Source organism: Equus quagga, chromosome 5 (genome assembly GCF_021613505.1).
Source record: "Equus quagga isolate Etosha38 chromosome 5, UCLA_HA_Equagga_1.0, whole genome shotgun sequence".
Lineage (NCBI taxonomy): Eukaryota > Metazoa > Chordata > Mammalia > Perissodactyla > Equidae > Equus > Equus quagga.
The window spans coordinates 40,920,827-40,944,895 of record NC_060271.1 but is presented as its reverse complement, the minus strand read 5'-3'; the positions used below and the strand labels follow the sequence as shown (position 1 = coordinate 40,944,895).

Here is a 24,069-nt window from a genome sequence, read left to right as displayed (position 1 = left end):
GTTCTGGGAAGCTAAGACTTGAGGACTTTGGAGAATGTTACTATTTAGATTCCTTGGTGGGGATATGCACACACATATTGCTTGGTATAGGCTTTGAATGTCCCTGGAAGAATATATGAGGAGCCAGCATCAGCGGTGGGTCCCCCAAGGAAGAGGGGACTGAGTGATGGGATGAGAGGGAAACTTCTTTTTTAAAATTTTTAATATTTACATTTTGTGTTTTGTTTTTTTTAAGCAGAATACACTTACATGGCTCACAAATTAAAAATGTACAAAACGGTATATGATGAAAGAGACTTACTTGGTACTGTATACTGTTTAAAGTTTTCCCTGTAGCAAATATTAGCTATTCAAGAGATGAGCTAATTTTAGAAGTTCCTTGGTGATAATGATTCACAGTGATTAGTTATATCTCAGGAAGAAATTTTGGGTTAAATCATAATGAAGGACTGGCCCTGTGACCTAGTGGTTAAGTTCGTGCACTCTGCTTTGGTGGCCCGGGGTTTTGCCACTTTGGATCCTGGGCACAGACATGGCACCACTCATTAGGCTACGCTGAGGTGGCATCCTGTGTAAGCACAACCAGAAGGACCCATGACTAGAATATACAACTATGTACTGGGGGACCTTGGGGAGAAGAAGAAGAAAAAAAAGATGGGCGACATATGTTAGCTCAGATGCCAATCTTTAAAAACAAAACCAAAAAAATCATAATGAGACTTCCTAGATATTAAATCTGTGTTAATTTGTCTCGTCTAGTCTTATAACGTATATTATTATTTATGGGGTAGTGTTAAGGTTGTTGCTTAATAAAATGTGGTCTAAACAAAACTCGATTATTTTGATGAAGTAGGAGGGTTCAAACCCCTGTAGTACTAGTTACTAGCTGGATCATCATGAGCAAGTTATTTAACCTTGCTTGCCTCAGTTTCCTCGTCAGCAGTAAGCTCAGCTCATACATTTATTGTGAGAATGAAATGAAGAAAGAGCTGAATAAATGTTAGCACTTACTGTTAGTATTTACCAAATACAGTGAAGGAAGCCCTCAGGAAGATAATGATCCAGTCATTTGAGTTAGAACCATTGTTCTATTCTTTGTTGCTCATTCATTCATTCAGCAGGTATCAGTGGAAGGCCTCATCGGTGCCTGATACTGTCCTGGGACCCAGGCATACAGTAATAAGCAAACAGAGACAGTTTCTGCCTATGTGGATGTGACATCAATCAGATAATCACACGTGTAAAACTGCAGTTCTGCTCAGTCCTTGAAGGAGAGGTATATGGTGTTAGTGTATAATAGTGTGTCATAATTTGACTCTGGCATGGATGTCAGAGAAGCAGTGCTTCCCCAAGGAAGTAACTTAGCTGAGATTTGAAGGGTGACTTCAAGTGTCAGAGAGAAGGGAAGGAATAGCATATGCAAACGCCATTGTGGCTGTTGTGGGCAGAGGTGGAGAATGTGATGCCACACAGACCTGAGATGTAGTCAGAGTAGATGCAAGGCCTTGTAGGCCACGCTGAGAATCTTCTTGTGTATTAGAGTTGTTGTTTACTGGGGTAGGCGAGTGGATGAGGGATGAGATCAGATTATTATTTTGAAATGATAGTCTGCAGTGTGGAAAATGAATTGGAAGAGAGCCAGCATGGATGTGGGTGAACTGATCAGAAGGCTATTGCGGTGGTCCAGACAAGAGATTTTGGAACTTGGACCTAAGTGACGGCAATAGAAATAGAAGTAGATGGACTGATTCCATGGATATTTAGGAAGGAATATTGGCAGGACTTGATGTGTTAGCTCTGGCAAGTGAGACAGAAGGAGTGGTCAAGGATGGCCTTTTGGGTTCTTGTTTGCATATTTTGGTGGAAGGTTGTACGTTCACTCAGACAGGGAACACTGGAAGAGGACATGTGTGGCAGAGGGAGAGGATTATGAATCAGCTATGGGATTTGTTAAGTCCAGGAGACAAAAAGGCAGTCCAATGTAGAACTCAGAGGGCTCTGGGCTAGAGATCTAAGCGCATGAGCTTATGGATGTCTGGAGCCTTAGGAGGGAGGAAGCAAGGAGGAAGGGAGGGAGGGAAAGCATGCTCAGATTCCCTGAGATTTTCTAGTTGGTTTCCACACTTTCTAATTAGTTTCATGCTGGCTGACCTTGTCCTGGGACAAGAAGTGGCTCTTAGACAGGACTTGGATGAGGAGATAGACTCCTCCTTCCAGTAGAGTCCTTGCCACTGTGCTACGTGCCAGCTGTGTGCTGGCAACTGACTGTGAAGAAATCTTTGGAGACCCTCTTTGGAGTGGCCTCTTTCCTCTCCTACCTTCGGTGCTTTTTCCTAGGAAACCTGGCATTTGCCATCTGAACTAGCTGGAAGGAGTATGGAGGCTGGAGTCTGGCTTCTGAAACCAGCAGATTAGCTGCACTTGTCTGGATATTATCTGTAGATAATTGAAAATAGGCTTGAACATCAGTAACAGTAAACTAATCATAACTCTCTCAAACTGCTTGTTTTATTCATTTAGAGATTTGTAAATTTCCTCCAAGTCTGTCTGTCTCTCCCTTTCTCTCAGTTTTGGCCAGCTTAGCCAAGGGTTGAAGGCAAATATGAGGGTGAGGAGAGATCCAGAGAAGGAAATAGACTACAGCCACACGCTGCCTGCCTGCCGGTTAGTCTTTTTATCTGTCAGCCTGTCACCAGCTTATTTACAAAAAAGACTTAAGACTGGCTTTCTTTACTACTGGGAATTGGTGTCCTCAGTGATAGGTGATGAACCAGTGTTGATAGTTTGCTCCCTTCCTTGCTCCTAACAGATGCCCAGAGAAAATCCTGAGTGTGGGCAACTGGGGCCCCCTTGTGGCTGGACCAGGTTCTCCACTTTGGCTCTGTTCTTTCCCCATCAACACCGTGGGGAGATGGCAAAAAGGGAAGTTTTGCTTCCACTTAAAGCTTTTCCTCTGGACTTTGCTGTTTCCGTGAATTTTGTGATTGTCGTCAGCCCCTCATAAGCCAAACCCAGCCTTCTTGAGGTGCTGTGACAGTGAACCCAGAGACAGTCTCTTCATGTTCACTGGCAAATTCAGACTCTTCGGGCTACTTCTCACAGATAGCCCACCACAGAATACTCTACAGTGTGAAAAACTGGGGAGAAATATGAGAAATAGGTGTTTGTGTGTGTTGCTTGAGAAGAGAATGTCCTTGGTTTTTTGATGTCCATTGGGTGGCACTGTGATCTTATTTTTGTTTCTATTTTTCTTTGCAGTCAAACTCTACTCCAGGAAGTGAAAATGTGGTACCTCGAGAGCCGCTGGTAAGTGCCCAAGATATATAGTATCATTTTCTAATAATTAAAATACTGTGTGAGTTTAAAGAAACCTTCTGATCCTATAGTTTTGCATCACTAGTGTCCCTGGAAAGGTAGGTGCTATGTGGAGACTAACCCCATCAGTGACCTCTGACTTCTTTCCTGGCATGCAGGGATTAGTGAGATCTCTCCTTAGTAAAGCCTTGTCTTTCTGGAACTAAAAGCATCCACCCCAGGTGGTGATGCACCACTTTGTTTGTTGCTGGTCAATAATAATTAGTGAGATGCTGAAACTTTTGGTGACTGAGTTGGGGCGAGTTTGCTGGGCCTGACCAAGTTACTGCTTGATTGTCTGAAGTAGCCATTCTGTTCCTCAAGGTGAGAGCACGTCAGGTAGCCTTTGAAGAACAGGTAAGAGAGGGAGTTCTCTTTCTGCCTGGTCAGTAATTAGGTTTTGGATACTCGTTACCAACATTATTTGCTTATACTATCGATAGGGAAGAGGCCTACTAAGTACTGAAGGAAATTTTCTTTAGAAAGTGCTTTAGCTTTGGTGGTCTGAGCCAGAGTCCTGTGGCTGTGCCTGCCTGCCCACCCTATTTTCATACTATTTTGCATTTCAGGGCCTGCTGCAAATCTTGTTGGTTGGGTAGTAAGACCTGTCCTGTACAAAGCAGATAAGTTTTATGGAGGGACCAGCTTAGGTTTAACTTTTCAGTCGTTTTTCTTTTTTTGAATAGTGGTAACAAGCTTAGGGATGTTCGCCAAGCTTTTATTTCTGCAGGGCCTGTGGTTTCACCTCTTTTTCTTCCCTCTCCTTCTGGCAGTAGTGGGACGAGGTGATGTGAGGTCCTTAGCTGGTACGAACAAGTCTGGATTCTAGCCTGTACTAAGGCTTTCCAAGGCAAAAGGTGAGTTGGATTTGGCAGAACTGTAGAAAGACCAGGATGATAGAAGCCCTGCCAGGACTGTTTCAGGGGAACACTGTTGTCATTCATGTCACCTGCTGTTACCAAGTACGGCTCACTTCCCACTACTCTCCACAGTGGCTTCATTTCACTCTTTTAGTATTGCCTGGGTTCTTCCTTGAAGTGACAGTGGTGTGAAAGCCAGAGGAGGCTTCGCTTTGCCTGTTCCTTAGATAGGGAGCTTGAGTGTTTCCCATGGGGCCTGCCTCGGTGCCCCTCAGGCTGAAGTGGTGGTTGGTTTTGGACTCACATCCAAATTGAACGCTGTAACTACAGTCCTCTTCAGTGCTTTACTTCCTCAGTCTTTTTATAAATTTTTATCTCCTAATTTATTGATCACTGGAAGAGTGGTCAGACCATCTTTTGGGACATGGTTGAATAAACTCTTGGGGGTTCTTTCCAGCAGTGAGCCTGAGCCCTAAGCAGTTGGCAGCTTTGCTGATTTCTGGGTGTTGGGAACCCTGCAGCCCCTTTGCTGTGCTAATGTTTCTGTGCACTGCTCTTTTCCTGCTGTACTCTGCATCTGCTTGTTGGTTGGTTGTATTTTTATTCCTTTCTTTTCTGGGAGGCCCTGAGCAGTCTTCAAACCCTAGTAGCCTGTGATTGTCCAGAGTTCAGACTCATTCTCTCCAGGCCAACTCTACAATTACCTTATATTTAATTAATATTTTTTCCCCTCTTTACGTACTTGCTGCATAATTGCTCAGAGGAAAGAAGACACATAGCAGCAATTTATATATATATAAAAAAAACAATAATTAAAAAAAAACCTTGAAATAAACTCCCATCTCATTGGGGCTGATCCTATGAGTTGGGTAATTAGGGCCCTGTTAAAAGGTAGACCCTTTCTCCTTCCCCTCTTTTTTTTTCTTATTAATTTTTTTATATTAAACTCCCACAGTCTCTCAGTCATGCCTTTATTGCTTTTGGCCAACCATTTGCAGCAGCCTGATTAAATGAGGGCACCAGCCGAGTTGTATGGTCTTGTGTGAGCTACTTCTGTCTCTTGGGAGTGGTAGTGGGAGGGTGCCAGGCAGAGGAGCCCACCTGGGGCTAGCGAGGGCTCATGTGGCACGTCAGGGGTTCAGGATGAGCTGTTGTGAACTGGCAGCAGGCTGCATGAGACTCATAGGATGCTGGGGAAGCGATGGGGTAGTAGCCCCCATCCACAGAAAGCCGCACCACACTCAGCCCAAGTCACCCTTCTGTGGTGGGAAGTTTCTTAGGCCTTGTGTATGAGCTCTCTCCTGGATGCTCAGGAGAAACAGACAATTCAAGAATAAAACTAGGCCTTCCTCTCAAGTAATTTATTTTGGGGAAGAAAAGGTGTTTGTATACATGAAACAATTAGCAAATAGCACAAAACTGTATATAATTTTAGCAAATAGTACAAAATCATGTGTAATTTGGTGCAGAATTGCCTGGCTGGGAGTACGAGAGAGCCCTCATTATTCAGAGAAGGAAGAGTTCTGCAGAGAGGGAGGGAGGGAGGTACTTAGGGATGGTTTTTGTGAAACCTGAAGCCAAGTCTTAAGGAGTGGATATTCCAGTGTTGGGGGCACCCTGCTAAGTTGTTTTTGTTTTTAACTGAGTGCATCTTTTCCACAGAATTTCTTAATGGAAGCTGCCTGTTCTCTACACTAAAAGGACTAAGCATGAGATGCTGAAGGCAGATAATCTTATTGTCTTCAGAACTACATGATCCCTTTGGAGTAATTTTTCCCTTTATTAAAAAAATGAGTTACGACAGAAGAGGCTCTATTGAATAGTCAGTATAGTGCAAGTGACATTGACAGGCGGATGTATTTGTAGGTCTGCGTTATTATTTTTATTTGCTAGGGAAGGAGGGCCTGATTTTCATTTCTGTCCTCTCTGGACCATAAAAACTGGCTTGTGATTTTGTGGTGAGAAGTATAGTCTTGTAGTCTCTACAAGAATGACACATTTGTGTTTCTAGTCCTCGCCTGTCTTGATTCCATCCAAGTAGTGACACTGCATATTACCTTCTCTTGCCCCTTCAGTCCTCTCCCTCAGCCAAGAAACAACCCAGTGACCCTGACCGTATTAGTGGGATAGTTGCTCTATAATGTCATAATGTCCTCAGAGCTGCAGATTGGTGAACAGATCAGTCTTGGTAATTTTTGTAAACCCCAAGTTGCAATTCTGATTGTTAATGACAAAACTCTTTGCCAAAGTTACAACGGTTGATTACTTTTTCTTCCTTATACTTTCTTCACTGAGCTTTGCCTTGTAGGGCAAGCAGTTTTGTTTTGTTTTTGAGGAAAATTAACCCTGAGCTAACATCTGCTGCCAATCCTCCTCTTTTTGCTGAGGAAGACTGGCTCTGAGCTAACATTGGTGCCCATCTTCCTCTACTTTGTATGTGGGACGCCTGCCACAGCATGGCTTGCCAAGCAGCGCCATGTCCGCACCCGGGATCCGAACCAGCGAACCCTGGGCCGCCGGAGCGGAACGTGCGCACTTAACCGCTGTGGCGCTGGGCCGGCCCCAGGGCAAGCAGTTTTGACAGCCCTCTAAAGTACTGACCTCCAGCTTCTAGACCTGTTCAAAACCTTCTGTAAACTCCCTGCAGACCGTTTTCTCGTCACCTGTGTGCACACATGCTCGGGCTCACCATAGAGGCTCTGGGTTGGGTCCCTGCTCCACTCCAGCAGGATCAAGTCCTACCTAGTCAATAGGTCTTTAAGAATGGGTAGACAATTATCTGAATGGAGTAACTTGCTTCCTGTCTGGCTTGGATGCAGAAACTGAGGTTAAGTAACTTTCTGAGTGTGCTTTTAGTCATGGGATTTTAGGTTATATGAAGTAAGCAGTAAATAAAGTTTTGTTTACATGTCTGCTCACTAGTTTCGACACAGCAGATTCCTCAGTATTCAGCAATACTGTTGCTCATCTACTTTATGCAACACTTATAGGTTTGGACTAAACTGGAATTTCAACGTTTTGCTCTTTGACACCAAGTTCTTTCTAATGGATGAGTCTTCTACCATTCTCTCTTCCTATGATTTGTAGGTATAGTTTTTTTGTTTCTGTCCTTTGCCTGAATCCCTCCACCAAAATAGTCCCAAACTACAATAAATGTATTTTTATAGATGATGATGATAATTTCTACTTTCTCACCTTCCCTAGGATTAATAGTTCTTAGCATGCTGAATTCTTAAAAATAAGATGCTCTACACTTGCAAATTCATGCTGTATCTCAGTAGTTTTGCCTTCTAAGTACAGAAGTATGCTGCATCCTCAAATTTCTCCCTGTGGCTAAGATGGAACCTTCCCCAGGGGGTTCTACGTCACGTATTTGATCTCAGTCTTTCTGGGGGAGCTCACCCACCTTATACCTGGGAAACTTAAGATTTTCTCTTTGGTTTTTAAGCCAGTTAATGAGAGGCTGGTAATCAAAAGGCCGTTAATATCTTGGTGAATTCAGGGAGCTAGTCTGTGAGCTTCTCTTTAAGAATAGCTATGGCTAGTTAGTTGCCTGTCTCCTAGAGTCCTCTCACATGCATTCCTGGCCCCGTCTCCCTCTGTATTTGTGTCTTTTGTGGTTAGAGTACTTTGGTGTACTAGTTGGCAGGCTCACTGTGGATAGGTGGTTTTCATGTTTTATCCCCACCAAAACATTTCCAAAGGGTGACATTCACATGCTCAATGCATTTCTTTGTGTATACTCATGTATGTATGTATGTATGTATGTATACATATGAAGAACATATAACACATGTATTTATTTTGTAAAATTCCAAGCACTTGGTGGGAAAATAAAATTGATTTCAATATTGTATTTATGAAAATATTTTACAAGCACAAGTGTAATGAAATCAGCCATTTAGCGGTTTCAGGAAATTGTCGTTTTTCCAGGAAAAATAAATAAATATGGCAAATCTAAAGCATTAAGCATTATTATTTAAAAAATCTGTAGTGGTTGATTGAGCTGTAGCAGAATTAGGTTTGCTGAAGCGAACTGTGATTTCCGCCCCTGTTTCCCACTCAGGGATGTCTGTCTGGATGCAGTTGACTGGAGATGATATTATAGGGATAATCCTGTATCTGCTCTATTTATTTATTTTTAAAAAGTGAATCATCTGCAGATGTTGATACTTAAACTGTTACTAGCAACACATGGTAGGGGACACCCCTCACAACTGCCTCTGAGAAACTTGGGACCAAAGTCAAGTGTAAACAACTGGAGGGTGGGGCTCATGGTGCAGCTGACGGTGACATTGTTGTGTGACCAGACTGTGGATCCTGGGCCTGAGGCCTGGGCACCTTTCAGATAGGAAAAAATGTTGGCTTTCCTCCTTCCCCACTCCCCTCTCGTCAACCATGGAAAGCCTTCAGTGAAGATAAAATTGCTCTCTGAGTGCTGAAAACCGTTGTTGAGAGGGTGCCTGAGGTTCCTGCCTGCCCTGCAGAGTGGAGAGGGAAACTGGGTGGAACTGAATGCTGAAGTGGGTGAGCTGGAGAAGAGCCTCTTCTGTCTCTGGGTGGCTTCTCTGTAATCTCTAGGCCACTTACTGATTTTGAAATTACTGCCTCTTCCTACTTCATCCTTCCTATTATAGACTGAGAAGCTTTATCGAATAGACTGGGTGGTGCCCTTGAAGTTCTTTCCTCTTTCAGGTAAATGAAGAGGTTGTTTTTTTCGGTTTTCAGGTATCCTTTTACAAATAATTATTAGATGAATTGAAACTCTTAGGAGTAATAATTAAAGAAGTGGAATTTGAAATAGTTATTCAGCTTTGTTTATACTTTGGGTTCCTGGCTTTCATGGTAATACTTTATATTTGCTGTAGTTCCTGTGATCAGAGGCCCTGGCTGTTGGATAACTGAACAGTGTCCTTGTTTTGAGATGTGGGAACTGGGGAACTGAGCTCTCTGTGCCTTTTTTCAGAGCCACACAGTGATTGGGGAAATTCGGTCTTTAATCTTATCACCAGCGTCATTCTTTCAGAGGAAGAGGTTCCGTTTCCTCTCTCTCCCCCTGGAGGCACAGAGTTCCTGCAGGTGCCCTGCCTTAACCATTACTGAAGATGGATGCACAAAGCTCTTATTTAGGCTGAAGGATGTTCTGAAAAGGTTTGCTTTCGCTTAAAATCAATCATTATCTTATTTGATAGAATTTTCATTCAAAGTGTCTTTTAAGTGTGACCTAAAGGATGGCTATTCATGTGGCAAACTCAGTAAATCCCCTTGAGCCCCCAGTTAGAGAACCACTGATTGTCATGTTGCACTTAGAACCGCCGTGTGCCCTATGTTTTCCAGGGTAATTTCAATTTAAAGTATGTTAGCCCATCGTCAAACTGTGCAGACCAATTTCGGTTTGAAAAATACGGTCTTGTAGTTAATCCCACTTCTGTGCTGTGAGAAGCCACAGGAAGATAAAGTGGTGCTTCGGAGAAGGACGCATTTGCCGCCCTCCCTGCTTCCCTCCCAGCTCTCCTTTCTTTTATGGTTTGTAGTTATAACCAAGATTTATGCTTGTTGCTCCACAAATCTTCTCCCTGCCATTATGAGTTTGTCTGAACAGTCTAGAGATGGGGCTGACACTGAGTGATTCTTGGGGTAAATCTACCCGGGGCACTCCCTGACATCAGAGTCAGAGAGGAGCTAACTCATAGCCCCCGTGGATTGCATAAATTGCCTCTGTCGAGAAGAAGACATGCTGCCACCTTGTGTGACCTCTTGCCTTAGCAGTGACCCTGGTGGCACAACTGTCCCGTTTGTGGTTACTGAGTCTGTGGGGTGGCGTTCTGGGTCACCGATCACTCCCTTCACGCAGCAGTGTCCGTCAAGAGGCCTTTCTCTTTCTCTGTCCACTATGGCCCAGACGGGCCACAAGAGGGTCTTAAGGGGCAAGGCTGCTTTTTCCAGCCTGATGAGGAGGAGCTGCTAACAGAATCAGGCAGGCAAGTTAATTATTTGTATAAATGGTTTAGTTTTTGCACAGTTGACTGAAAATGGATTTTGGTGGAGGAGAAAAAGGTAAACATTTATTAAACATCTTTTTTCCCCCTTCCTTATACTTTCCTTTAGCTGTATCCTTTTGTCTTGTTTCTACTTTTGAGAGTCATTTCAAATCTCTTGTGAAATAAAGTGGCAGCATCAGTAAATACATGATTTAAAATTTTTATTTAATTTTTATTTTTTTTGCTGAGGAAGATTAGCTCTGAGCTAACATCCCTGCTAGTCTTCCTCCACTTATATGTGGGTTGCTGTCACAGCATGGCTAACAAGTGGTGTATGTCTGTGTCTGAGATCTGAACCTGTGAACCTGGGCTGCTGAAGCGGAGCACACCAAGCCCAACCACTATGCCACAAGGCCGGCTCCAAATACATCTTTTTTAAACTGTCAAGAGCTTGCATTAGACAGTCTTTGAAATGACCTACTCACTGTTCTGGTGCCGTGGAATCTAGTTGCTGAGGCCCAGGGTGCCCTGAAGGGGCAGCCGCTTGGCCAGTCAGGCCCACACCCGTTCTGCAGACCAAGAAGAAGTCAACTCATCCTGCATCTGTGTGTGCCAGTTGTATTGGTGAGCGAGTTAGGCAGTTTTATTAAATATGCTGTAAACAGGTGAAGTATAAATGCAGACAGAGATCTACAAATATAGTGTATTTTATAAACATAAATATTAAAAGAGGGTTCTATGAAAACCAAGCTGAATGCTTCGGTAACTGGGAATTGCTAAAAAGATTGCTATCTTTTTAGGTGTGAGTGAAATGACAGTTAAACTAGGAGAAGATCATAAAAATTTAGAAGTATTCAGTACTTAGATTTGCTTTACTAATGTCTTTAAGTTCTTGCTTTGCTTTAGAAATTGTGAAGGGTGTGTTAAGGGTGGGGTTTATGTAAGAAAGATGTCTGGGAACTTCAGTCTGTGGCCCACACTCAAAGGAAAGGCATTGGCTCTACATCAAAAGATTAGCAAATGACTGTACATTTACAGGTTTTAGAGTAGGCTCCATTTTTAATGATTCCCTGCTTTAACTGATTTTTCAATTAACTGACCAATTACTAGCTCTGATCACATAGGCCAGGAGGGCTTCCGCTGAATGCTGTGCTTGCTGGTTTCTTTACTTTTGTTACCTTGTTTCATCCTAACAAACTGGTGGGAATTCCTCTCTTTCTCAGTTTACAGAGAGGAAAGGAGTCAGTTTCCCGCAGCTGGGAAGTGGCAGGACTGGGGTTTAAACCCCAGTTGGTGCTGCTGAGCTCTTCTCTCTGTCCGACTTGAGCAGGCTGGGAGAGCAGGCAGGGACAGTGTGCTGAACTTGCCGCCAGCACAGAGGGCCGTAGAGGGGCTTTGGTTATGTTCAGGTGCTGCCTGGTGAGTCTGTGCTTCCTCCGGAGCTGCTGCCTTCGCACAGTCTCCCTGGTTGGAGTCTTTTGTATGCATCTTAGCTGTTGAAAAGGCACCTATTAATTTATCACAGGTGATGTGGGCTTCCTCTACTTGGAGGAGGCGGCTGCACCCATGTACCTCACTAATGACAGGTTACGGGATCGAGGCGAGATAATAGGATCTTTTCATCTTAGGTCTGTAGAGCAAGGTGCTGTGTCCCTGCTTGCTTCTAGGGGGCAGCAACTGCTTGTTATTCTGTCCCCTGCTGGCAGAAGGAAGGTTCCACAATTGAGCAATTTGCTTTTGACTCCAGCTCTTAAAGTGGTGCCGTGCAGGTTGCCTGAATCCACATAAGTAAACTGTAGTATCCAGCATCTTCCATCTCTGCTTTCTCTGCTCCCTCAGGTAAATCTTTTATCTGTGTCCCCATCAACATCCATAAATCCCTCACTGTCAGAGGTAGGGCAGCAGAGTTCACTTGCTTTGAAGATAAGAGAATAGAGATGTCTTTAAGAGAGTAAAATCTTTTTGTCAGATCTTACTTGTTGCCATTGATAACCCACTCTAATGGTGTTTAGATGTTGTGAAACTTTCCCCTGTGGGCATGTGTCTTTATTCCATTGGGAACACCACTGTTATATGGTTGATTACCTGTTCTTCCTTTCAGCACTTCCCTCAACTCCTCCCCACTCCCCACAAAGCTGGGCTTACAGAGGCTTCTCTTCAATTCTTAGTGACTCATTTCATAAGCACATTACAGGGGGAAACTTCAGATTCGACAATTTTTTTTAGACTCCAGGGCCCAAGACTGACACATGGCCAACTTGTGCCTTGTTGAAATGGATAACTAGCTCCCCACCCTGCCAGAAGCACATATTTCACCGTGGCCGTGCTTTCAGATCTTCTTCCAGTTGTGTGGCTGAAGCAAGTGACGAAAAGGAGAAGGGTTGGTTGTAGGCAGAACCGGATGGTTACAGTACACACTGAGAAGCAAATTCGCCGCGACGTTTCAGCCCTGTGAGGTTTATTTAGGATTAGCTGAGAATTCTCGGTCCTGACTCCACTGTGGGAGGAGCTGGTGACCGATGCTGCTCTCCGGGCTTTGCATTCTTGAGGGCTTTCATCTAAGGATCCCAGAGCAGGGTAGAAGGGTAGGAGTTTCCATTCTTGCTCCGAGAGCGGCTTTCCTCAAAGACAAAGGCATGCCTCTTAACCTCACCTCTCCAGCTCTCTCTGTTGTCTCTCTGAAAAACGGCGGTTAATAGGAGCTGCTAATGAACAGAAGAAACAACTAGAAATAGTGGCAAATCATTTGACAGTGAAGTGGTTTATAACTTCTGTTTATCAAATGATTATCATTATCATTATTATTATTTCTATTGGATTTTTGAAGAATTCAGCCTGGTCTCCAGAGCCCCATTTATAAGACATTTTATTTCTTCCTTTGTAATGTCTAGAAATAACTTTATTCCAGTGAAATCCAGATCTGTAGTCCCTTGCTGCCTCCCCCAGCTCCATTTTTCTCCCCTTCCTTTCTCCTTCTCTTCCATTACCTCAGCGGGCTCCATCAGGTGGGGGTATCCCCTACTGACCAGACTGGCAGAGCTAATACTGGCTGGAGGAACCGCTGTGGTGTTTGTTTTTGCAGTTCCTGGATTTGGTTTAATGTACAATTGATTTTTTTAATGTATTTAATCATTTTTTTCTTACCTCATAAGGATTAACCTGCGCAAACCTCATTTTATCCTAAGTGTGGCTTTGGGAGGAAGGGAGAAGAAAATTGAGTTTCTCTAGCTTATTTTATTCTTTCACTTTTTATTTTCCGAATGGCTTTTCCTGCCGAAGCAGCTCTGTAAAATACAATGTATTTTAGTGGCCATTACTTACTCATTACTAACTGGTCTCTCCTGCTTCCCTTTGTCTGTGAACTAAATACAGGGGGCCTAAAGGTAATTGGTAGTTCTATCACAGACTCGCCGATTATAGATCAACAGGGGAGGCAGCCCAGGGATGGTTTGTGGTTGGCACTGGCTGCCCACCTAGCAAACTGGAGTTATCATTCCGTATCTGCCACGGAGTTGGGCTTGGCTGGGTCGGTCCTTTCCTAATTTTGTACCTCGGCTTCCCTAATTGCATCACACGGTCTTCCTGATTTACAGGTTTCAACCTCATTTTATCCCTTTGTGTAGTTCTCCACATCCACGTTGTCCTTTCTTAGTTCCTGCCTCTTTGTCACGTCTATAAAGTATTAACGCAGAGAGGTTTTTGTTTCTGTTTTTCTTTGCGGTTCCCCGGTGCCTAGAATGGTTAGGTGGCAGGCTATAGATAAAAGATTCTCTTGAAACCAGAGGTTTTCTGTACAATTTTGTCTCCTGAGTCCCATAAAGGCAAGTCTTTGTGGGTGCCCAATTTAGCCCCCTTTTTGAGTGTTTATCTGATTTATATTTCATTTTACCTACTTTGCTCTGGCATAGGAGGAGGAAAAGTTACAACTCACTGTTAGGCTGCCAAACTCTTGGATAAGGTGCTGAAATAGGAAAGGAGTCTCTAGGTTGTATGGCCATATGTCCAAGCAGAATTCATTTTCGTTTGTTTGTTTCCTTGATGTTTGGCACCTAGGCATCTAGCTAAACACTCTCTGGGGTGGGCATATTGCTTATTGCTCAAGCTCCTGACAGGAAGTAGGCACTCAGTGCGAATTTGTGGGGTGTGTGTATGTATATGTATGTATGTGCTCACTCATGTAGATGGTGATGATGAGCCAAGGGGCTGGAGCACACAGTTGCTGCCTGCTGGGAACTCAGGGTGCAGCATTCCCACTGGTGCACACATATGCGGATGTTTAGTGTATCGTTGCCACGTAGGCAACATAAAGCGGGCATTTTATGAAAGGGAACATCAGAGGAAACATTATAGCTGAGACCTTTATAGCCTTTCCATTATTATGGTTTAAATCTTGACAGTCTTTATTCGCAGAGGCATTGGGACCAGCAAAGACAGTGCTCACTCCCACTCCCCGGTCTCTCTCCACATCCTGTTCTGTAGCTGCGATAGCATCGTTTAGTGTGCAGGCAGCAGAGCTGCTTTGCAGTTTGTCTAGAAACAGCCCTTTTTGACTCAGAAGTTGGAAACCAGATGACTCACCATTCTATTTGTTTTATTGCAACTGTTATTTCATAAAATGCCCTGAAAGCTTTAAACTATAAATACCAAAGTGAGGTTTTTGTCTTTCTTATTTTGTTACCTCTTCTCTTATCTTTCATCTCTTCTTTCATGTCTCTTTCTCCTTCCCTTTCATAATTGTTTTCTCTTTCTCTCTCTTTCCCTTCCTTCCTGCCCACCCCCTCCTGCCACCTTTGCTGACTATCGTAGCATCTGTAGTTGACGTACTTTTTGCTAACATCATGGTGCGTTCTCTCCAGCTTTACTGCCATCTGATTGAGTGTCTACACCCTCCAATTTCAGTGTCTGTTTTAGAAATGGAAACGTCCTTTATAAAGGACTCATTGGCTTCAGCTCCAGAAGCTAAGTGCCATGTCAAATCACAACAGTAACTCACATTTTGTGATACAACATTTTGCAAAATTGTGGGTGCATCTTGGTCTCCCCCATATATCCATTTTCTTCATTGAATGGCTACCTTGATCACAGTATGGCTAAGAGCACTAGGCTTTTCTAGGATGGACTGTAGGACTAATGAGTGCTGGTATCCCTCATCAAAATGTTGATTGCCGTGAGCCGGTCTTGATAATGTTCATCTGTTATTCTCCTAAGATTTTTTTTTTTAAGGATAGCTCGCTCTTTTTTTTTTTTTAAAGATTGTCACCTGAGCTAACATCTGTTGCCAGTCTTCTTTTTTTTTTCTTCCTCTTCTCCCCAAAGCCCCCCAGTACATAATTATGTATTCTAGTTGTAGGTCCTTCTGGTTGTGCTATGTGGGGCGCTGCCTCAGCATGGTCTGATGAGTGGTGCCATGTCCGCGCTCAGGATCCAAAGGGACGAACCCTGGGCCGCCGAAGCAGAGCCCGTGAACTTAACCACTTGGCCCTGGGCCGGGCCCCCTAAGATGTTATTTGACTGGAATTCCTGAAGTAAAGAGCACCTGCTCAGTCTCATGGCTTAGGTTGGGTGTCGAGATCTAAATTTTTAAGGACTTGAGCTCTCAAACCAAGACTTGCAGGATCTTTTTTCCTGCAGTTTCTGACACTGTGGCACTTGACTGAGTCACCTGATTGATGACATGAGCATCATTGGGTGTTAAACACCTGGCCAGGGAAACAGGGAACCTCTGTGGATTTACCCAAAAGATGGCAAACAGATTGTGGAATTTTAATGAAGGTGGGGCAGGTCTCTGATGTTCATCTGCTCTGGAGCCTAACAGAAGCCCAGCATTAACTTCAGGAGTGTTGACTGGAAACCGGCCCTGGTGTCAGTGGTTATATTCCACATTTGTCAAATTCACATATCCCACTGAACTAATTTTAGAAGTAGCTAGTTATAATGAAAAAGAACGATCACTCCAAATGCATAGAAACCTCTCTTAATCAAATGCTACTTGTTTATCTTTTTCTTCCTTTTTAAAGGTCTTTGGTCTAGTTTGGTCTAGCTTTCGGAGTGAGCCATCCTCTGAATTTTGTTATAATAAAACTTCTTTCCTAAATGTCTCCAAGGAAGGAGAGTATTTTCCATGTTGTGAATGGGGGAAAATATGGTGGTGTTACAATATTTAATAGATTGATGGCTGTGAGTTTTAAAAATGAATTCTATATATTTGCTGGGCCTCATTCAACATAGAATGCTGTGTTTTTCACCCGCTTGGCAGGGTGTCTGATTCCGACACAACCGCTATCCCTGCTCCTGGAAAACAGAAAACCACAGGCTGTTAACTTAATACTCTTCTCTTCTGGGGTTAGGGTGGGAGCAGTGGGGGGCGAAGGGGATTTGAATCAAGATACTCTCACTTTCCACTGGAGACAAATGTTCTCCTATTCCAACTGACAGTTTGAACAAAGATTCTGGAGTTTCTGGCCATTTTTAATAAACCTCAGTGAGGGTGCCCTGTGGCCTGCTTATGATCTCGGCATTTATTCCTTGGGACCAGGAACAGCCGGCCAAGGGTCCCTCGCTGGATTGTCTACCTATGGATGTCTTCTCCCTTCACAGGCAGGGCCTGTTTGAGGAACAAAAGGATCATTTAGTGCTTATAGCCTGTTCATTCCTTGGCTTCTCTGCTGAGCTATCCAGCAGGGGTGCCAATTCTTCCATTTAGCTGACTATTATATAGCCCTTAAAAGGGAAGGGTTTATTTTAGTTGGCTGCTATATTGATTGCTATAGGGACGTTTCTATTTTCACTGGCTGCTATATTGACTGAGAGAGGGAAAGGGGCCGTATTGCCGGGAGCTGTCATATTGACTGTTACAGAAAAGATCTGTATTTAAGCAGTACCAGTGCACTGGGATCTCCCAGGCAGGATATTAATGCTAATTCATCCGCTCACCCCCTGCTGTGAGTGTTATTTGTTTAAATCTGTAGATTCCCACAGCGCGTTTATATCCTCACTAGAGTGAGCTCCGCTCCCTGTAATTATTTAACATTATATACTGATATAAATTGTAACAGTTAAAGAATGGTAATGAGTAGCCAAAAAAGAAAAGAAGAAGAAAAAAGAAAAGAAGGAAACAGGAGAAAATACAAAAGGAGAAAATATATTAAAAACATATAATGTATGCATATTATATTTATAAATATATATGTGTATAAGCATATATGACATTAGAAATGGCAGAATCAGATTCTAAAACAGCAGTGAACAACTTCTGGCATCCTTTCTCCCACTCCAAGTGGATTTGTACAGTGTTGCTGAGTCCATGTGCTGTGCATCTTTGTGTGCATATGTGTGTACATGTGCATACCTGCTCACGTCATCCACCAGAGAGACTAATGATGTGTGCTCTACTGTGCAGTTTGCACGCATGTGCTCCGTTACATGCAGTCTATGTGTGTGTTCTGTGTAGCAGCAGGAAATTTATCCATTTAGAGATTTAGTGTCTTGATGAGTAGCTGATATGTGATTTTCCTTTGAGCTTCACGTTCACACAGGAACTCTGGGCCTGAGACCCATCTCTGGGGAAGGCCATGGGGAATGCTCGGTTGGGATTGAACTAATAGGCCATTGGGTGTCACTGTCGCTCTATTGGCTATTGTTGAAAGAGGACTTTTATGCTGGAGTAATGGGATTTCAAAAGAAAGAAGTTTTTTTACCCAAGTTCGAGGTGCCTCCTGTTACAGATGTTTGTCTGCATTTTGAGATCCCCTTTTAAAGTAGTTGTTTTGTTTGCTTGTTTTTGCTGTGCCACACTCTGGCATTTTGAATGCTCTTGAAAATTGTGTACTGATGGGGAGCTCTGTTTGGATTTCACCTGGAGCACATCAGTGAGGACTTCCGATGAGCAGAAAACTTCCACCTTAAAAAAAGAGGCAGCTCAACAGCATTCTGGAAACCCATTTAACAAGGAGAGAGGACTTGGGCAGGAAGTTTAAAAAGGAGAAAGAGGAATCTCCTTGCACATCCTAAATTTGCCCAGCGCCTCCAGCTCCTCTGCTGTGTGTCCTGGCCTCATAGAGGTGGGAAGAGCATTGAGCACCGAGCAGCCGCCTGGCTGCACGCAGAGGACCAGGCACGCTCCTCCAGCTGGCTGCTCCGGCAGTGTGGAGCTGTGCCAGACTTCACCACAATTCATACTATGTCAGTTTAATAAATGTACTACTTAAATTATGAAATTACAAAAGAAAAAAGAGAATGCACTTATTCAGACTCTTAATACATTAAAAATAAGGCATTAAAACTCTGACTTTTTTTTTCTTCCAGAATCAATAATGAACAGGAAGGGTTGTAGACATTAACAGTCATGGACATTCAAACTCTTATACATAAATTATCTTAGAAAAATGCACATAAGACTTGAATAATGTAAATACATTAATGCATTTAATAATTTAAACATTAAAGCGCAAGCAGGAATTTGAGGCAGAGGCTGTTCTGAGGTAAGGGATTGGTCCTAGAACGCGTGTGTCCTAGGATCGATGGGTGATTTCCCCTTGAGATACTCTGGAAAGAGAGTGCCTGGCTGGCTGGTGTGAGCTCCCATGCCAAGAATCCCTGGACATTCCTGATCTCAGCTACCTCCCAGCCCCTTATTTTCACATATCCTGACCTTCATCTTCAATTTTGTGTTCTCTCTAGTCCTATGCTTCTAATTGTTTGTTAGAAAATTAAACGCTTCCGCTTCAAAGAACAATGAACTTTGAGAATGTCTTGGTTGGAAAAACAAACCAAATTAAAAAATCCTTCACCCAGCACTGGCTGCTTGTGATTTGTAAATCTGGAAGCGGTTGTTCCTTATAACCGGTCAGTCATGCTCCCAGCCTGGAACTCCACTGCAGCACCGTGGTCAGTGGATCCAGGTTGCAGTATACTGATGGATTTGGAGATGGATCTAATGGGAGCGCAGAGATGATGTACTGTGTTAGCCTCTGGGTGTTCGGCATAAATATGGCAGGTCACCATGCCAAGAAGCAAGACAGGTGCCGTGGAGTTTAGACTCAGTGGTCAGTGATCATGCCGTGCTTTGATTTTAGAGTTTAACCATTGGATAGACTGAAGTTACTGTGTTTTCCCCTTTCTTTCATGATCGTATTTGCAACAGCAGAAACTTACTGAAATGTTAAAGCCCCCTTTTCTTGTAGAGTATGGACTGATTGAATTCAGTTTTTGACATCTGCGCTGTAAAGTGTCCTGGGAAGAACTAAGAAGCCAGGGCTGTGTGCCTCAGGTTGTCATTTATTAACCCCAGTGCTGTTCTCTGGTAGTTCACCAGCCTTGTTTTATAGCCTGAATCACAAATGAGAAACTGGGAAAACCGCAGTGTGAACTTTTTGGCTACCTGTAGAAGAGGTGTGTTTATTTGGTCAGTAATGCAAATGTTGCCCCAGTGGGTTTGCTGTGGGCCTGAGGGACCCTTGAGAAACAGCTATCAGATGGTAGTGACTGAACAAAACCTGTTTTCATTATTGCCAAATCCGTTGGAATCTTTATTGGATCTCAAATCTCCTACCCGAAACTTTACCTGGGGTCATCTTGATTTGACCCAGGCCTGTCTGTTCTGACATCTATGGCTTTGTCTGTGACCATTTCCAGTCTTGGTTGCAGCCAAAGGCGGCCTGCTTTCCAGTGAACATGGGTTACAAGCCAGCTGATAACCACTTTCAGAAGAGTGGCTATAGGCTGTCTTGGTACGTGCAGCAGATACAAACAGTCTTAGTCTGTGCTGCTCAGAATAGCCAGAAGGAAAACTAGTTTTTAAAAAAGTGATAATCAGGTACTGGTTTAGAAAGGAGTAGTATCAAGAATGAGTGAGCACCACCTGGGTACAGATCTTGGGTCAGTTTATTCTCCTTGGGATATACTCAAATTCTTCTCCAGAACTTGTGAACCGTATCTTCACCCTATGATCCCTTCTCCACCTGTTTTGCTTTAAAGAGGCCCGGCCTTTCTTACCAGTTTTATTTCAGCTTTGGGGTGAATATCAATGCTAGGTCTGTTGTGTTCATTTCTTTTCTCGAGGTTTCAAAGCCCAGACTCGCTCCCTCATTTGCTTGTCCAGCCTTGAACAGCGGCTGTCTCTTCTGCTTACACTCCCTGCTTCATCCCCGCAGAGGGAAGAGAGTCAAATCAGGGGAGTACTTAAACCAGGGAGAATCTACTTCTCTTTGGGTTTTGCTGGTCACACCCAGGAAGGCTTCCTTCTCTTCCCTTAAGTTCCAAGAAGTGTTTTATGGTCTTAACTGCATAATAGGCTTGTGCCAGACTGGGACATTTAGTGAGGGGGGCAGGGGCAACTTCACTCTCCTGTTGGAGGTGCTGAGTGCTAGTTGCCATCAGGCAGAGTAAGCAGATAGCACTGATGGGGGGTCAGTTCACCCTTGTGATATATCCCTTATGCAGATTTCCTTTGAAGAGAGAGGGAATCAGGTTCATTAATTAAAGGAGCCTGGCTCGAGCGCCCTATAATTATAGGTGCTAGAAATCTGAATTTTAAGAGGTCTGTGCAGCTGCATTTTGAAAAATGTAGGGAGGCACCAAGAAGTACAGGCTGTAGGCAAGAATGTGGCTGAACCAGATTTGGGAGGTTCAGGTTTTGGCAGAATTCCCCTTCAAATTCATATTTATTCTATCTTTTTTTTTTTTTTTAAATGGGAAGCTGAAGCTCTGATTTTTTTTTTTTTTTTTTTTTGATGAAGGTTACACCATGTGACAGAGAGGCTGGTGTTGTCAGAGTATGGAGGGCAGAAAGGAGTTGTAACTGTAATACTAGAAGATGCTTGTTTTTAAGGAAGCCAAGGATATCTTTGGGCCCTAAGGATGCAGTGTTTGAAAAAATTAAACAATTTTTGTTTTTGAAATCAGTGAGGGGAACAGGGATCAGAAAGTTAATTTGAATGCAATCTCGGGAGATTAGTTGTGGGTGTACGTGGGACTCTAGAATCCTTGTCCCTACTTCTCTTCCCCAGAACGGTGTCTCCTCCTCTGTCATAAATCACTTTTACATGTGAACCCAGAGGTACAAACAGAAAATTTCAGACCTTTATGGGAAGTCCTGACCTGTCCCTTTTTTTTCTCATTTCCTCAATTATTTGGAGGTTGACCTTTTGCCTTGGGTGCTTTCTTTCTCCCTCCTCTTTTTTATTTTTCTATTTGATTTATAAGATCGTCTACTTCTTGTAAAAACCTTTATTTCAGTTCATGACTGTTTGCATCTCTGTTAATTAACCATGGCTAATTTGGGATGTGGATGGGGGGAGAGTTAAGATGAGTAGGGGTCCCCTCCTCGCCTCCCTCAAGAAGGTAAGGAGAGACTAGTTGTGGGGGGCAGGACTTCACCAAGTCCTGTGTGACTGACACACGGCTGAACACGTGGCTGAGTGCATACCGAAGGCCGCTGTGAGCCTCTTTTCTCTTTGCTGGCTTTGTCTCCTTGAGGGTGTTGCAGGCTTTATCCCATTTCATAGCCTGGACCCTCTGCCCCTCCTTTGGGGATTGCAAGGAGCTGAAAAAAAATACATATATAAAACATTATATATAAATATCTATGTATTTCAAGGCTAATCCTCTGTACTCAGTCCTTTTCTTACATTCTTATATGTGTGTATATTGGCAAATCTAGTGAACCCATGAACTGTGGAGTAGAACAGAAGTCTCTCAGACTGTCGTTTGGTCCATTTACAATATGCAGATTGTGATTCCAATTAGATTGAAACCTCTATTTAGCAGAGTGGTTTTGTGAAATAAATAACTTTTGAAGAGGGCCTACTATATATAATAAATACATATTTTTCCTTCACTTGCTGGCATTGAGGTTTCTGCCTTCCAAACCCTTGCCCTGAAATGCTGATTCAGAAGCAGGAGGCATCTTTGGGCTCTTTACAGAAGAAATGCTTCTCCTTTGCTTTCCTGGCACAGGGATTTCATCCTTGATTTACAGTGCTCAGCTTGTTAGCGCCGGTGAAGGGGAGATGGTGTGAAGGTCATTGTGCCCGTTTTGTCCTCTCGGAGAGTGAGTGAGGACGTGCGTGTTTCTCCCTGTGTGCTTGTGGTGGTAGTCGGAGGGATTCACGTGCCCCCTCTTCTGTCTGAATGAGTCGGTCAAAACTCCTGCATCTCTCTTTCCCATCCTCTATACTACATGTCGTCCAACAGGGGGTGAATGATTTCGAAAGCCTAATTCAGAATTTCAGAAAGAGGAGCACACCACCTAGTAGAGAGCTTCCTCCCAACACCCTCTTTTCATAATCCTCCCCTTCTCAGCCCATCCGTGACCAACTGACAGATAATTGACATATCAGGTCCTCCTATTAGACGAGTCCCTGTCCTGGAAGCTGCTCTTGCTTTATGCAGCTCCTTTAGCAGCTCTGTGCATGTGGCTGATATTGCTCTAAGTGGTCCTGGCAGAGAGGGCAGTGAGTGCTTTGGGAAAAGCAAACAGAATGCTCTTTGTAAGAGAGAGTGCTTAAAAGGGAGAGGGGGGCAGTAAGGTGCTCAGCTTGAAAGCACCTGGTGAAAATACTTGGGTTTGCGGGGTTGCGGTCCTGAACATCACTGCCTGTCTCAGGGAATGGTGATTTGGGTTATAATAGGATCCCTGATTACAAAGAAGGTTTGGAAGGCCACTTAGTCCCAGGTTGGGCTGCGTATTAGACGCACTAATCCTGTGCCGTAACACTGGACTAGAATTGCAAAACTGGAAGTATGCAGTCTGTTGTGTTTCAGCTTTGGCATTAAATATTTCTGTACAGATGCTGCCCTGTGTGTCTTTTTCTCAGCTACTCAACTTTTCTTTCCCCAGTGGAAAGAAAAATTCATTGTGAGAGTATTCTCTTCTACCTACCAGTGACTTTTAGAAACTACTTTTCTGCTTATCTTGTGTGGTCACTTTTCTCATCTTCATGATTTGAAATATTTACGTGTGGATAAATATAGCAACATGTAGGGGCTACACATAGGCTCAGGTCCTTGGGCCTGGCATGTAGGAGCAGAAACAACTAATTGCATCAAAACCACTCTAAGTTCATGTATGTGGAGCCCATCAAGCTGAAAGCATCCAGACAGCATCTGCTGTTATCAAATCACTCGTGAATCCAGCTAATTAAAATAGAGCTTCATTTTTCTGAACCATTGTTTGGCAGGAATTCGAAACGGGTCTAACCCAATTTCTGCGTGTTTATGAGCCTTTATTATATCAGAGGTACTTTTCTGTAAATGTACAGAGCAGCGTTAAATGAATTGATCCGCGCAGCATCACTGTGGACGCACTGTGGACTTGCTAATGATTTCTCTTCCAGCTTTCTGGTTTCCAGACATACTCTTGAAAGCTTTATGTTCTCTTTTTCTATCCTCTGCTCTTTGTTCTCTAAAATTTTTAACTTTTCTTTTACTTTTAACCTTCTTTTTTTCTTTGAAAACAGGACATGCTTTTTATTTGTTCCCTTAATAAAGTTTTCTATTTCTCTTTGTTTTTTTCCCTCTCTTCCTGTTTTTACTCTTCTTCTAGGGGATAGGATTTGCCTTTTCTTTCTTTATTTCTTGCTGTTTTCTATTCCTTTCTTTCCTCTTATTTTTCTCTTATCTCTCCTCCCTTTTACATTTTCTTCAGTGGCTTTCCTTTAACCTTCTCTTTTGCCCCTCCTCCCATTTTTCCTAATAAAAGGTTCTTAGACTTTTGTTTCCACCTGCAAATAGAGATTAGGGCAGAAAGTGGGTGCCTGTGGGGGCAGAGGGATCTGGCTGTTGGGAGATGATGTCAGCCTGTTTTGCTTCTCTGAATTTGCTTGGATGCTTTATTTTAGGTTTTTAAAAGATTTTTCAAACCACATCTACTCTAC

At 43.3% G+C, this 24,069-nt stretch overlaps 1 protein-coding gene across 2 annotated transcripts in view; it reads left to right on the top strand.

Annotated features, from left to right (window-relative positions):
• Positions 1–24,069, top strand: part of PEX14 (peroxisomal biogenesis factor 14) — a 130,511-nt gene that overhangs the window by 13,056 nt on the left and 93,386 nt on the right. For both annotated transcript variants that reach the window (XM_046662722.1, XM_046662721.1), the window contains exon 2: positions 3,259–3,306. In XM_046662722.1, coding sequence (XP_046518678.1) covers positions 3,259–3,306 — 48 coding nt within the window. The remainder of the gene's footprint in view (positions 1–3,258; positions 3,307–24,069) is intronic.